The following is a 16,134-nucleotide window of genomic DNA, read 5'->3' as shown; positions in this document are numbered from 1 at the left end:
CAATTAGCCCCAATCGTTGAATTATATTCCACCAAAGTGATTCACCAGTGAAATTATCTTTAGCCCTGATTCCAGGTGCGATGGTCAGTTTCAGGCGGCGCGCTTCTTTATTTACTTCTTCTCCAAGAACAGAAATAATACAATCGCTTTGAATCATATGGACAGTAGTAGCATTATGAGCAAAACAGGATGCACAATTCTTCTTCGGATCTTTGCTGGGATGTGATCGAGGAGGGCCTGAAACACTGCCATCGTACCAATTATAAGAACTTATGAGCGCATGGACAAAACGGCGCGAGACGCAGCGTGAAAACATGCCGCCGCGTGTCACGGTTCTGTTGTGGTTTGCTATTTCGCGTTAAATCATGTTCCTTGCCCACGTTTCTTTGTTTGTAAACTAGCTCCACATCGCCGTGACATCGTCGTCTGGAGAGGGACCCGACAACGAAACGACGCTCGCATGCGTTGTAAACCAACGAAGACAAATATGGACTGCCTCAAGAAAATGACACTGGATGAACTCAAGAGTAAAAGCGGAAAGCGAATACGGCTAGAACCCCCCAAACAAAGCCCCAACGCACCGACCGTGGAAGAAGGCAGCGCACCCAAAGAGTTCACGAGAGTCGTGTAGCATTGACATTGCCTCCTACTTACCGCTTGCCATCTAATCCTGCGATCAAGATCACGTCGCACAGCTTCTCGTCCTGCAGATGTTCTAAAAATACGCAACGCGCGGTGGGAGAGAAGAAAAGAAGGAAAAAATTATCTAGTTAATGTAAGTAATTAAAATTTCCGGCTGACAGGCAATAAAGAGACGTCGTAGGGCGGCGTAGCGTTTTATGCGACTCGAGACGTTTCATTGTTCCGAGATTTTTTATGTTGGAAAGTTTTTTTCGTCATTTTTCTCGACTTTTGGTTTCTTGGAGATTTTTTAATGCCAAATTAAGTCAGCCGAAACAAAGACAAACGATTTTTAGAAACTGAAAAAATGCGATCAGTGCGATTTGGGGATGAGATGCGACCATAAGCATTACTTTCAGAAGAGAATATTCTAGAGTTTCAAAACAGCTTTAAAAACTGCCATTGTACATTCAATACACTACAGAAAAGTTCGATGGCCAAGATCCGGAATCTGATATCTTGAATACAATTGTAAACTTGAAATCTGGTTTTAGAAACATGACAATTTAGTCATGGGGACACAATTTTACCCTTTCCATCTTATCCAATCGTCTCATTCGCTGGGCTACTCATCTTCTGGTTCCCACCGGATTCGATACGAGCACCATCGTTATGGGGAGTTGTTCATCGCACTCATCCAGCCCCGAAGATTTTCTGGATGTTGGGTCCGTAAGGCACCCACAGTTTATATTTTGATTTGATTCATTTCGAACACTCGAGTTCCTACAGAAATTATTTTTATGAACGTGATCTATACTCGCCGTATATAATTTCATTTGACTACGTCTTTGATTTCTAAATAGGGAACGGAAAATGTAACGTTTATTAAATGTTTTTAAATGCATATTACGCAGAACCGTTTTTACGATATATGTTATAAAATATAACATTACACACGGCAAATTTATCAAGCAATTTTTTCACCTGAGACATCGACAGTGGATATAATGAAACAAGTGAGTAATTTAACAATTAAAAAAGGAATGTTTTGCGAGCGGATGCGAAGGTAAATCATGTAGGGAAAAAGCGGTTAAAATGAACACCCTAAGGAATATGTCCATTTACTGCGTCCACATATCGCTACAATTTCCGTTTTTCAAAGAATATTGCAGCTTAACTAATTGTTGTTCAAAGTATCAAACGGTTTTATTAAAAAAAAATAAAAATAGTACATTTTTCATAAAAAGAAAAAAAGGTGTAAAATCGAGTATTTTTTTCTCGTGCGGTTAAAATGATCACATGATGGCGATAAAATGAACAATAACACATATCAGATAGATTTCTACGTTGTTCCTTATCTAAATTTGTTTAAATCATTTTTGAAATAGTAGGTACATGTATGAATCAAGCTGAGCTCATTCACCTAGAGTAGTAATTAGAATTTTCTCATACGTACGAAAACGTAGTAAGAAACACATAACGCTTCACATATTGAGGTTTGGTTTTGGTTGAGGTGGCATATTTTTTCAGGGTCAAAGCTACAAAAGGGACCCCTTGAAAAGCAACATGTGATGAGGTAGATCAGCTTAGGAAAACATAACATTGTTAGTCGTCATCCAGTGGTGGCTCATTTTGCCCCAAACAACAAAGTAATTTCGAACGCGAATTAATCACTGAAACCAAACAAACTATCTGTTTTCCTCTCATTGAATATGTGAACAGTTATCCAAACTGATGATTTGTCGAAGAAATCAGGTTGAATAATTTAAATTTCGCATAGCACGGTTTCAACGGAAGGAGGCATAGCTCAGTCATAGATTCAACACTCGCCGACTGGAAGATCCTAACGTGAAGAAGTTTTTTGTGGATGAACATGGAACCCAAGCCGAGGATGTTCCTTCTAATGACAGCATCGAGGACCAGTGGACCGCCGGATCGAAAGGACGCCAAAGTAGTATAGCGATAGAGCAACAAAGAACCAGGAGGGAAAAAGATACAGCCCGTCGTCGGTATCGTGCCCTCGTTTCGACGGGACAAGCGAGCGTGGGCTAACGAAGAGAAGAGCTCCTCTTCTACGATGTATCACGACGCCTGAAAAGAGCAAGGATGAATACCAAGATGCTTGTGAAAGGCGCGACTGGTCATTTGATAACCGGCCCACTGTTCAGCTAAAACGCTGGTACGAACACTTAGAGCAGCCACTCCACGTGCCCTCGAACAACCAGTCACCAACACCCCACCGAGAGCCATCTCCATTGAGACGCATTTCCTGCGTCAACATAGAGGCGCCGTCATTGCGAGAAATAGAAACAGCAATCAAAAATATGAAATCCAACGAAGCTCCGGGGGCCGAAGTGCTCAACTCTGACCCTGCATTATCCGCAGGGAACCACAACATTTCCGGCCGACTGGATGCAGGTCATCCTTATCAAGGGGAACTGACTGAGTTGAATCTCGAATGAAAAGCCCCATCATCGTTGCCAACATCGTCGATGCAAATCGAAACCGACAATATTTCTCTGAAGATATCCGACAAGCAAACCAAACAACTCGAAAAGTTCTGACAGTTGCACTGATAGCTTTAGCTCGATCGATGCTATATAGACTTGCTCGGTATCTATAATAGTAAAATAGAGCTAACGAGCAAAATTCTTATCGACTCAATTTCTATAATGGGGCACAATGTAAAAAGCCGCAACGATAAACAAAATTTGACGACGAAATCATCTGCTCGAAAGCTCTATTGAAGTTTTTGTATATTGTTATGGACGATGAAAATTGCGTTCACGATTTCAAGAATTCCCACGACTGGCTTTTCGTATTGTAATGGACAAAAATGCAACACCTGCACAACACCACCTTGACGAAATTTTATTTTAAAATTTAAAAAAATATATCTTGTGAAGCCAGCAATCAACACTTGTGGTAGGAAAAGTGATTTTTTATCACCTTGTTGCCTTGTTGCCTTTTATCAAATTTACGATTAAAATCCTTTTTTTTTTGGTCTGATCTGGTATCATGTCAGAATGCTAAGTGACTGAGCGATATGAAGCCAATTGGGTCAATATTATACCAAAACTTGCCAATCCTCCCAATTATACCGAGTTACGCCCAATCGAAAAATATTGGGCTCTGATGAAGCGGGTGCATTCTGGAAGGAAGCACGAGGTTCAAAATACCAAACATTACCATACCAAACAAATTTGAGCCAGAGCTGTCGGTAACTTAACCGAGGAGTCTATACAAACTCCTATGACCGGAGTAAAGCGCAAAGTTCGAGAATTTTATATGGATGTTTTGAACATGGAAATTTGTAACAATTTGTAACTCTCGTTAGAGTGGAAATTGATTGCTTCATGGCTGTTTCATAACAATATCTGATGTGGAGGCGATCTGGCGTAGTGGTAACATCCATGCCTCTCACGCTAAAGGTCACGAGTTCAATTCTCACTCCCGACATTCTTCCAAAAATGGAAGTTGAAGTGACGAACCGGCCAAATGAGTTGAAAGTCACTATAATACAGATAAAAAAAAACAATATCTGAGTGTCCAGATTATTGCGGATACAGACCATATGCCGATATATGAGTTCATTCGACATTACGTTTGACATTGGATAGAATTGTGAATTGATTAGATATTATATATGATTTAACATACGACGGATCTCGCGCCAACTCGTCTATGGGATTGGCATGACCCTCTCAGAACTTAATGAAACTATTTTGCCTATTTTTACTGTTCTATAAATAGATATTTATGCCTGCAACAGATCCAGTTCCAGGGTGCCAAAACAGAAAACAGGTTTATGAAATAAAGTTAACGTTAATAACTATTTTAACTGTGAACGAATTCTCATGATTTGCATACCAATCGAATGGGAAATTCTCTAAGATTTGTTTGATATGCTATACATTACAATTCGCTAATCTCTAAACGGTTTAAATTCGTGAAAACTGGAAGAACTTCCTTTTTTCCCATACATTTGTTCTGCCGATTCATGTGCTAACCCTGCTCGTATTTCGAATGCTTATAACTCGAGCATTCCTTAATAGATCGGAAAGATGTTTGCATCAATTGACTGAAAATATTTCTCCGCGTCTATCATAATAATTAAAATGTTATTTTCCATGAGATGAACAATTGAATAATTGTAAAATGACAAGCGTTATCTGAACGCCCTAACTGCCAAGTTGTGATTGGCCCGATTTACGGTTCCCCCATGACAGACTTCAAAATCGATGTACCTGAGGGAATCCGCTTTGTCAAAACATGCAAGGGAAATGCAAAATACAATGATCGTTTGGCAATTCTTCCGTTCACATATTTTGGTAGTCCTAGACATCATATCAAACGTAAAAGGACGTTCATCAAATTTATTTGTAACGAAGAACATAATATATTCCAAAAATTTCGATGCATTCTAAAATAATATTCGAAGTGGTAAACAAGTGAATTGCATAATATAATTGCGTAGTTCTATGTCCAAAATATGCGGTCGTATCCTAGATACAACCCCTTACATTTTTTTTATAATACTGGTCTCTTCATATTTTTAAACTTAAATATTATCTATAAGATAAATCGTCCTGCTCAAACCTTTGTAGGGGTATGAGGCGGGCCATCATCATCATCAAACTTTCTGGGCGTAAAAACCTTACCTAATTGAGCAACTTGGCATACTTAGTTTTCCGAAAATCTAGACTAACATATGGAAAGGGTTAAATATTTTATCATTTTTTTATAATTTTTTTTGGAAGGGTTTGATGAAAATAGTTGATATTCAGAAAAAAAATCTGAAAAAATATTTTTTGAAATGCTACACTGAAAAAAATCGATTTCAGAAAATTTTCTCAAAATGATCATCTCACATTTTGATGAAATGGTAGATAAATTGTAGATAAATATGTGTCCTACAACTCTTCCTTACATCGCAACTTGTGCATATTTAAGGCAAAAAAGTTTTCCTGGCAAAAACTTTTTCAAGATTTTTTCTTGAAATTTTCTACAAAACACAAATCAATAACAGGTAGAAATGGATTTATGGTGACCCTTGGATGCTAAAGTACAGTTTTCAGCTTGGTTTTGTAGTCAAATACAATATGTTTCTATTCAGAGAGCAACGAGAGCTCTCAAGCAATAGCCATCTGCCAAAAATCTCTTGATCGGTTGGTCCGGTATCGGATAGTTGTTGTTGATTTAGGAATCTATTAAGGGTCACTGTAAGTAACTGTAGATATGATAGGGTAAATGATCTTGGTTTGTCCGATTTGCTGTGTTTTTACGCAACTAGTAAATGCAAATTGATTTTTCTTCATGAAAATCGCATATAATCGATACGAGTTTGGGTTTGTTGAAAAGCACCAAGTCTCTAGTTGCTAATACTACCATAAGGCGTTGAAACCATTCAATTTTTTACGTTTTTTAACGATTTTCCTCAAAAAGAAATTATGATCATGGTTTGACCACCTCTGATTATGGTTTGTCCAAAAAATGATCATGGTTTGTCCGGTTTTACAAATCACGATTTTTGAATGAAAACATTCGAATTCTCAAGAAAATGTTGCATTTTTCATTGCTTGAGTTTACTGTCATCACATCGATCCATTCATAATTTAGGCTTTCTTCAGAATATTGTTCACCTCAACACACTCAACACAGAGAAACTTTATTTCTGCTATGCGCGAAGGACACCATAAACAAACTGCAGCGCGTCAAACGGTTGCCATGGAAATCATGTGGACAAAACAACATTATTGAATTGGACAACTCATGATCAGAATTGAGTTCAACAAAATGCGTTAATTTAATGGTTTAGCTATGTAAATCTGATACAAATGGTGTGCAAGCATGATGTTTACAATATTTGTAAGTGTAATAACCCAGAAAAGGTCTGAATACGTGCTAAATAATCATCTGATGATCGATTAAAAGTTAGCTCGAATGAGGGGCGCATTGACACCAATAGAAGATGTATTGTATAATTCTTTAAAACATGTGATTCCGTAAAAATGTACTATAAAACTGCTGTAAATCATGAAAAAGACAATTTTATTTATATGTTTTGAAACATTCGAATACCTGATTTGACAAAGGTGTGCTGAATTAGAGCATTCAAAAAAGTGGACAATCCATGGTCATATTTTCGACTGGACAAACCAAAATCATTTACCCTAATAATAAATGAATTGTATAGATACCTAACGGATGAATAAAATGGCTCTGCAGCTGTTTGAAAATTACCAGTTCTTACGGCAGCAAATATAAAGTGATGGAAAATAAATAGCATTATTTTGTTTCTGCGTAATCATTTTGGGTATATCCCAGTAGACGTATTTTCTCTATTTCTGTTAACCGACGTATTTTTTTTCCAAAATATATATTTTTATCAAGGCTCATATGGCGTTAGCCTGACGTAAAGAGTGTGTGTATTGTGCTCCCTTGGCCGAGTGGTTAGCGTCATAACTAACATGTCGGGTGTTCGGGTTCGATTCCCGTTCTGGTCGGGGGAATTTTTCGTCAAAGAAATTTCCTCCGACTTGCACTGTGATCACGCGTATTCTAGAGCTTGCCACTCAGAATGCATTCAAGGCGTGTTATTTGGCATAGAAATCTCAACTAAGTACTAATAAAAATGACGCAAGTAATACTACGTTGAGACGGCAAAGTTCCTCTAGGAAGGTTAGTGCCATTGAAGAAGAAGAAGAAGTGTGTATGTATTGCCGCGACTAAGTAAAAGTTTATAGATCGGATAGGAGGGATTTGAAACAGGGACACAACGAAGGAAACATCATTAAACGTTGACATCGGCGTTTCTGAGGAACAGGTATAGATGAAGCAGAAGATCAGGATCCCGGCTACCTAAGATATCCCGGACGGGGATATCCGATTGTCTGCCTTGTGCTCTCAGTGCTCTAGAGAGCTGAGAGCGAGCAGCATGGAACCGGATACACGACCAGACAACATGCTCGATGTCGTGGTAGCCATCGCCACAATCACAAAGATTGTTTGCTGCGAGCCCAATGCGATAGAGATGCGCGTTTAGGTTGTAGTGATTGGACATGAGCCGAGATATCACGCGAATGAAATCACGACCTACATTCAATCCCTTAAGGGGGTATTCTAGTCTAGAAATCTGAAAAAATCGAAATTTTTTTTTTACCATATTTCTATAGTTTAAGTATCTAAGAATATACCCTGTACAGGATTTTTCGAAATTCTCATTATTTACTGAGTTATGGCCATTTTAGTGATACGGTATCTAACCTGTTACGGCCATAACAATGAACTTCAAACGCGTTTTTCTCGAAACTAGTTTTTTCAAACTGGCGTACACGATATCTCAAGTTCTACTGAACCGATTTATGTCAAATTTATATGAAAATAATCTGCATACATCTCTCTATCGCATGAACCAATAAAAAATTATAACTTTTTAATTTTACTATTTTTAAAAAATCGGTAAACGCAAAAAAAAAACGTTTTAAACAGCATTTTTGTTTTCAAACGGCCGCCATTTTGTTAAAACCCATGTTTTTGACTTGTCCGAGGTTCATGCCATAGCGACATCTTTACTGATTCAGAATCTGTTCGATTTTTTTGTTTCAGATAACCAGAAGGACTGGAATCGTGTACGCCATGGCACAACTTTTTTTTGAACACCCTCACTTCACCAGCATGTAACTATTCTAATTATGAATATTTTTTTTCCGTCCTATTTTTGTTTTATTGTTGAAAGATAGATAAACGAATAATGATATAATGGATAGTAAAAATATTCTTTGTTTTATTTTTACGGAGTTCGAAAAAACGTCCGAAATTCGTGTCTCTACACTAGAATACCCCCTTAAACCAAGCACTCGTCGAAACCTCAGGGATAATCGTGTGTAACCAACGACCGAACTCATCTTCACTCCACATGCGCTGCCAACTAACGAGTATGTCCTGACGAGGAATGTGAAAAAATTCATTATAGGCAATTTGCCTTTCAAAAAGTGTGCCTTCTGAAGCGCCCACCTTAGCTAGCGAGTCCGCTTTCTCATTCCCCGGAATCGAGCAATGAGAGGGAACCCATGCTAAGGTAATCTTGAATAATTTTTCGACCAAAACACTCAATAGATGTCTTATTCTTGTTAGGAAATAAGATGAGCGTTTATCAACTTTCATTGAGCGGATTGCCTCTATTGAGCTGAGACTGTCTGAAAAAATAAAATAATGGTCGATGGGCAGTGTTTCAATGATCCCCAGAGCATAGTATATCGCACCCATTTCTGCGACATACACGGAACAAGGATCTTTGAGTTTGAAAGAGGCACTGGAACTTTCATTGAAGATGCCGAAGCCAGTGGACCCGTTTATGTATGAACCGTCAGTAAAGAACATTTTATCAGATCCAACTTTCCCATATTTTTCCGAAAATATCGACGGAATAACATTGGAGCGTAGGAGCGTAGGTGATCTGGATCTGGTGCACGTCGTGGGTAAGGTACTCATGGTATAAAGACATGAAACTTGACTGAGGAGTCAGTTGTAGTAGATTTTCGAAGTTATCAATCACCAATGGATTCATGATCTTGCAACGGATGAGAAATCTGTAGGATAATTCTGTGAACCGAAGAGTAAGCGGGGGTACTCCTGCCAAAACTTCGAGACTCATCGTATGTGTCGAATGCAAACACCCCATGGCTATACGCAAGCAACGATATTGTATCCTCTCCAGCTTGAGAATATGAATCCTGGCAGCTGATCGGAAGCAAAAACTGCCATATTCTAACACTGACAATATCGTTGTTTTGTACAACTGAATGAGGTCTCCTGGATGGGCACCCCACCATGTTCCGGTAATTGTTTGGAGAAAATTGATTCTTTGCTGGCATTTCTGTTTCAAATACGCAATGTGTCTCCCCCAGGTACATTTAGAATCAAAATATACACCCAGGTATTTGAAAAACATAGAGTGTTGGATCGTTTTGCCGGATAGGTAAAGCTGGAATTGGGCGGGTTCGTGCTTCCTAGAAAAAACGACCATTTCAGTTACCGACGTAGTTTAGTACGGTTACAGGAGGTTGTTAATACCAGCACTGCATTTGCAATCCTTGCAAATCCTGGAGATCACGGCATGACTCATGTTGCTAAATAACACTTTGTTGAATTCCGCCACTTTACATTTGCTGCCGGTCACGGCTGATAATTTTCAAACATCTACAGAGCCATTTCATTCATCCTTTAGGGGATGTCCAGATACCACGAGGACAATTTTAGGGGGGTAGGGGGTATGAAAATGTCCACGCTTGTCCACGGAGTGGGGGGTATAGAATATGTCCACGTGGACACGAAAAATAAATATTTTTTCAAATATAATCACCGATACATTCTAAATTAAATAAAAACTGATCCATATTCAAGAATTTTAAAACTTTCCGCCCATCCTGAGTATTCCATATTTATTAATAAACGGATTAAGCTGCCTGAGAGTGCTTCATATATTTTTACTAATATCATTGAACTTCTGAAAATAACTCATGTAAACTGCGAACGACAGAGCTATTTTGTATGATCCTATAATTCCATAGTTGCGGGCTATGCATAGCCCGCGTTCATAGCCCAAACCTATGAAAAATAAACGATTCCATAATGGTTAAGTTTTCATGATATTACACATATGGTTTTTTCATCAAATATAATTTTCTATAGATTTTGTTCTATCTCGAGAACAGTTAGTCTTAGGATAATAATGTCTGTATAATTTTTCATGCAGAATTTCGTGTAAAATTATTTTCTCACATTACTTGTCTCGAAAAGGTATAATTTTTCAAAGTGTTGGAATTCCGTCAATTACTAGGAATTAACATTTAAACATTTGCGGGAAATGATACATGCACCACTAGTCTTCAAACTTGAATCAGTTGACCCAATATTCTATTTTTTTCAGAAAATTTCGCATAGATTGCAGTTGTAAAACATTTGAATTGATGGGTTGAAGTACCTTTAAGAAGTCAAAAAATACTCAAAATTTGTGTTTCTCAAGGGTTTTTATAACTTTTCGTAAATATTATAAAAATAAACTTCATTGTTTCTATCAACAAAATTAAAGATATCCAACCCTTCTACAATTCCTTCCTCAACACAACAATGTTATTCCTATTGTTATCTTTCACTATTTAAAAAGTTCCACAATTTTTAATTGTGTTTTTTTTAATTTTCTCATCTTTCAAATGAATGCAATTAAATTCTTCTAAATAGCGTAATTTTGAATTGGGGTCAATTTAGCGCAAAAAATGAGTCTCAAGAAAAATTCAACTTTCATAGTTGAGATTTGAGCTTGATTCCATGGTTGGGAATCAATGTATCGTGAGTTGTCTGATGTCATTTTTCCTCGCAAGCACTTTGAAAGTCATCTAGATACTCAATGCAGAATGGCCCAGAAGGATTTAAAAAATTATAAAATATTTTAAAACGCCTTTAATACCCTCTGGAAATTCTCCGATCTATGGCGGAAATGGAATGGCGCTACCGACTAAAGATGAATCGGAAATCCAGATTGAATATGAATCGGCATTTACTGTGATCGAACATATTCCGGAGTGGGCAAAGATTTGTTTCATCTAAAATTTCGAGTAACACTGTAACTCTGTTATAAAACAATGCATTTGTCAAAACAATAACTGGATCTTGTATAGAACATTTTCAAGTTTCCACAATTGCCCTTCGATTTGCTGTGCGATCGTTGTCATTAAATATTCATAATCCAAAATGAAAGGATAACTTTTCATTCGATCGAGAATATCTCTGTAGTAAAAGGTTCTGCTGGGATTCCATGTTTCAAAAGAAAGCGAAATAATCAAGTTGACTAGATTATTACTGGTGTCTATGTGATATCTATAAGTAAGTGATAACTAAGTGATAACTCATAAATGTTTCAAAATTATACTCACAAGAAGCATATGCTTTGTTATGCCACACATTTCTCTACTATACAAGAACAATGGGCCACAACGAAGCAGGTACAGGGTACAGCAAGTAAAATTTGAAATAAAAACAACTTAAAGGGAATTAAAATGGAATTTTATCGCAAATCAGTTATTTCCTTAATTATTTTAATTTGAAAAGGAAAAATGTCCACGTGGACAAAGGGGAGTAGGGGTATGAAAATGCCCACGCTTGACCACGGAGAAAGAGGGGGGAGTCTAAAACCGCCCTTTTTCTGTTCACGGTGTATGTGGACAGCCCCTTAGGTAATTTAAAAAAAAATTCGGTATTTTTTCTGATTTTATTTTCCTAAAACTCTTCAATAGATCTCTTTTTTATAGGACTTACCATTTTCGAGTAAAAAAAAATTTAAAAAAATTATCAAAAATATTTAATCCTTTCCATATGTCCATATGTCTAGATAATTTTCTATGAAAACTAAGTATGCCAAGTTGCTTAATTAGGTAAGGTCTTCACGCCCAAAAAGTTTCATTTCTGAGAGGGTCATGCCAACATCTGGTCGAGTTGGCGCGAAATCGTCATACACGAAGGGCCTGATCACGACCGTCACTTCACGGTGAAAACGAAATTAGGCGCACAGAACCTTGCATACAAATCATTTCGTTTTCTCCGTGAAGTGACGATCGTGATAAGGTCCAAAGTCATATGATTTCGATGTTTGTTGGAATGGAACATTGTTTCCAAGAATGGAAAAAGTGCCAGAGTAAGTGTACATCTTTTAAAGAGAAGTGTTTTGAATCGAAGAGAAGTGAATTGAGTTGCTATAGATGAATAAGTAGAAGAGACTTATTAAAGTCCATCACTACGTCAATTTCGTTAATCATCAAACATCACTCGTTGCGATGGCCTTGTTCTCGAGTCAGTAATCAGTACAGTCTCCTGCTCAATTTGAATAAAATAAGAGCACAAATTTAAAGCTGCTTATCCAATTTGTTGCACTTTATTTCTGTTGTAATGTTTTGCCCCACAATCGTTGGTAAACGCTATAATGGAGAAAAACAGCAAAAGGTAAAGTTCAGCCAATGTTTGTGCTATACTCCATCTGTGAAGCACCGGATTCGCTGCGCTCTACGTCTCGAAGCATGAAGCAACATCGGACGAAACGCGAAATGAGAACATGATTTTCAAGTTCACTGCAACAAAGAGTGAAAGTCGCATCTGTGGGTAATGACCTTTCATATTCTCAGCTAATTTTCTCCCGTGTCCCCCACCCTCTCCCTCGGGGTCACTTACCCTGCAGACGCCTGAGCACCAATTCCGAGTGCTCTCTGCACCGGAAGAACTCGTCCTGGCTGGCGGAAGAATTGAGGCTGGCCAGGCTGAAATGACTCTCGTCTGTGACCAGGCTAATCCGAGCGCTAGCGCTCGACGTTGGGCTGCCCTTGCAAGACATTTCACTCATGTTTTTCCACTTTGTTTCCACTCGGGTATGTTTCCGCTCGTTATTGAGCTGTACACTGAATTCCACTAAAATACACAGCACTAAACGATTCTCTTTTTTTCCACTTGACTAATCCTTCGTTTAGTTTCTGCGGTCTATAGGGGGAGAATTCACTTGTCCACTCGCGTCGTTTCTCTACTCGAGACTGAAAACTAGTGCTCGCTCGAACCGATCTGCTGCCCGTTCTTGATCTGCCGTTCCCTTTTGTGTTGTTGTTTTGATTTTCAGTGGAAAGCTGGAATCACCCAGGAGCTGGCTTTTCTTTGCTTTGTTGGTGCGAATACCACAATGACATTCGTTATAGCTTTTTGCTGCCAGCAGCAAAGGAACTAATATTACAACACTGGCGAAGGGCGGACGACAGCACGAGAAAATTTGCACACAGCTTACAGAACAAAGTACCAATTTCGCGATCCGCCACTCGTGCAACACAATCAATGAACTACAGCACTTCTAGCAGTAAGTTGATCTGAAGACGGCTGGCGTACACAAACGTGATGGAGGTCGAATGTTGTGTTTGCTGTTTGCTTTCAGTTTACGTTACTCTCTCTATCTCTCTCTTTTTCGGTTACTTGTTTGGGTTGGTGTTTGTACAATCGATATCGCACACTGTGTTAATTTAGTTACGAAAAACATATTCATGTTAGCAGCTTTACTCCTCAAAAACTCTGTGAATTCAGAACTACTGTAATGCAGAAATCAATTGAATATTTCACAGAATTATGTATGCCATCGACAAGCTTGAAATCCATATTTCTCCACATTACAATCATATTTTGTGCAATTCACCACTGTGTATTTATATATTTACGCAGTGTGGGGACTGATGCCAGATTGGATCAGCTGATTGTTGACAAAATTTCATTCTTGCACACATAATAGATAAACGCGATTTCGTATCAAATTATACCATGTGCAATACCCGAGCAAAACAGAAAGATTTCCTATTGGCAATATTCACTAATTATCTGATTGTGGTTATATCCATGTTTATAAATTAAAAGCAAAAACGTTTTTATCGATGTAACGTTATAATTTGAGTAGCTATTTTTTTGGCATTTCATTTATTAGTGGGGTTTAGGCTTCACTCGAGATGGAAAATGAAAGGTGGGAAGATTTTTAAATATGTGACGTCACAGATTTTGTTTATGTATGTTACTTTTCTTATAATAGTCCACTACATAGGAAAATTATTAAAAGTAAAAATAATCAGATGAATTGAACGAACTAGTTTTTTTTTCATAAATCAATGCTAGCGTTCAAAATCTTAATGGCTGACATTTAGCAGAAACTGAAATTTCAGTATTATTGAGGTGTTCTAAACTTAATTTCAATTCCATTTTACTTCTCGTTGCGTCGACCAAAAACGTAAATGAACAAAGTCAGAGTCACAGAATCTTTTGTTCCTAATACGCCACAGACGACACAGTGCAAATTTGGAAGAAGTTTATTTGACGATCAATTCCCCAATCGAATAAATCAGATAGTCCATCCGATATTCGCACACAGCACTGCATTCTATCTGTCATAGCCTTAAACAGTCTGGTCAACTTCCAAGGTAAATTTTTATCCATTTGTGTTCAGGCGGTTCCGTACGAACGCATGATGGGTGCATGCGGATGTGGACTTCCAAAATATGTGAATGGAAGAAATGCTAAACAATCAATGTATTTTACATTTCCCTCTGAAGTTACTGCATCTCCTAAGTGTACGTATTTCTCGAACCGCAAATTTGCTTAACACTCCTATACTCACGCATTGATCTGTCAGACCGAGAAATCAATAATTCATTCATTTCTCAGAAAATATCAACACTACGACTTTGTGATTCTCTCTAGCTTCGTTATTCGTCGTTCGTCATCGTTTAGCGTATCGCATGTGTTGGTACAAAAGAGAAGTGTTTTAACACTTTCGGTCTGACACACCGACGCGAGTATAGGAGTAACTTTTACGGACAAGAACCTTTTTTCCTATTTTAGAATATTGTTCAATGAAATGTATAAATTAATGTTTTTTTTTTCCAAAATATATATTTTTATCAAGGCTCATATGGCGTTAGCCTCACGGGGCCGGGAGTTCAATACTTTGAAAATTTTTCTTATTATCTATGTTACTAATATGTAACCGATTACTCGCGGTTGGCTCGAGGTTAGTATTACAAGTGTTTTCGTAATTCGGATGTTGCTGTCTCCAATGCTCTGTACGTGTGCCCGACACGGGATACTTCCTATTGGGATGCAGCTGGGATTAATCAGCAACGCCCCCCTAGTCTGTACCTCATATCTAGCGTGGTGCGTCTTTCTCGACTCGAGGAATCCAGGATAGAATGGTCACTAACCGGCGAAATCATCAGTTCATGTAGAGTTGTCATGAGCGGTACAACCTTTGGCTCTTGTTGAATGATCAGTGGACTGCACAACCTTTGGCCCGTGTATCTGTAAAGAGTGTGTGTATGTATTGCCGCGACTAAGTAAAAGTTTATCGATCGGATAGGAGGGATATAAAACGGGGACACAACGAAGGAAACATCATTAAACGTTGACATCGGCGTTCCTGAGGAACAGGTATAGATGAAGCAGAAGATCAGGATCACGGCTACCTAAGATATCCCGGACGGGGATCTCCGATTGTCTGCCTTGTGCTCTCAGTGCTCTAGAGAGCTGAGAGCGAGCAGTATGGAACCGGATACACGACCAGACAACATGCTCGATGTCGTGGTAGCCATCGCCACAATCACAAAGATTGTTTGCTGCGAGCCCAATGCGATAGAGATGCGCGTTTAGGTTGTAGTGATTAGATATAAGCCGAGATATCACGCGAATGAAATCACGACCTACATTCAATCCCTTGAACCATGCACTCGTCGAGACCTTAGGGATAATCGTGTGTAACCAACGACCGAACTCATCTCCACTCCACATGCGCTGCCAACTTACGAGCGTGTACTGACGAGGAATGTGGAAAAGTTCATTATAAGTAATTTGCCTTTCAAAAAGTGTACCTTCTAAAGCGCCCACCTTAGCTAGCGAGTCCGCTTTCTCATTCCCCGGAATCGAACAATGAGAGGGAACCCATGCTAAGGT

General features: G+C 38.5%; 2 protein-coding genes across 5 annotated transcripts in view; one reads left to right on the top strand and one right to left on the bottom strand.

The window, feature by feature from the left end:
• The window catches only part of LOC129780257 (kelch-like protein 5), a 31,006-nt gene extending 17,432 nt beyond the window's left edge, over positions 1 to 13,574 (bottom strand). For 3 of the 4 annotated variants that reach the window (XR_008743874.1, XR_008743875.1, XM_055788319.1), the window contains exons 1-2: positions 12,844 to 13,573; positions 655 to 715 (exon numbers count right to left, since the gene is read on the bottom strand). Coding sequence is in view for 2 of the 4 variants with exons in the window: in XM_055788319.1 (XP_055644294.1) it covers positions 655 to 715; positions 12,844 to 13,012 (230 nt within the window). In the remaining 2 variants the exon portion in view is untranslated. Of the gene's footprint in view, positions 1 to 654; positions 716 to 12,843 lie in introns of all 4 variants that reach the window. The other variant, XM_055788320.1, reaches the window with a different exon arrangement.
• The window catches only part of LOC129780254 (40S ribosomal protein S8-like), a 263,344-nt gene that overhangs the window by 237,220 nt on the left and 9,990 nt on the right, over positions 1 to 16,134 (top strand). The gene's annotated exons all lie outside the window — the stretch shown is intronic.

Source organism: Toxorhynchites rutilus, chromosome 3 (genome assembly GCF_029784135.1).
Source record: "Toxorhynchites rutilus septentrionalis strain SRP chromosome 3, ASM2978413v1, whole genome shotgun sequence".
In the NCBI taxonomy this organism is placed as follows: domain Eukaryota; kingdom Metazoa; phylum Arthropoda; class Insecta; order Diptera; family Culicidae; genus Toxorhynchites; species Toxorhynchites rutilus.
This window is presented reverse-complemented; position numbering and strand designations above follow the sequence as displayed.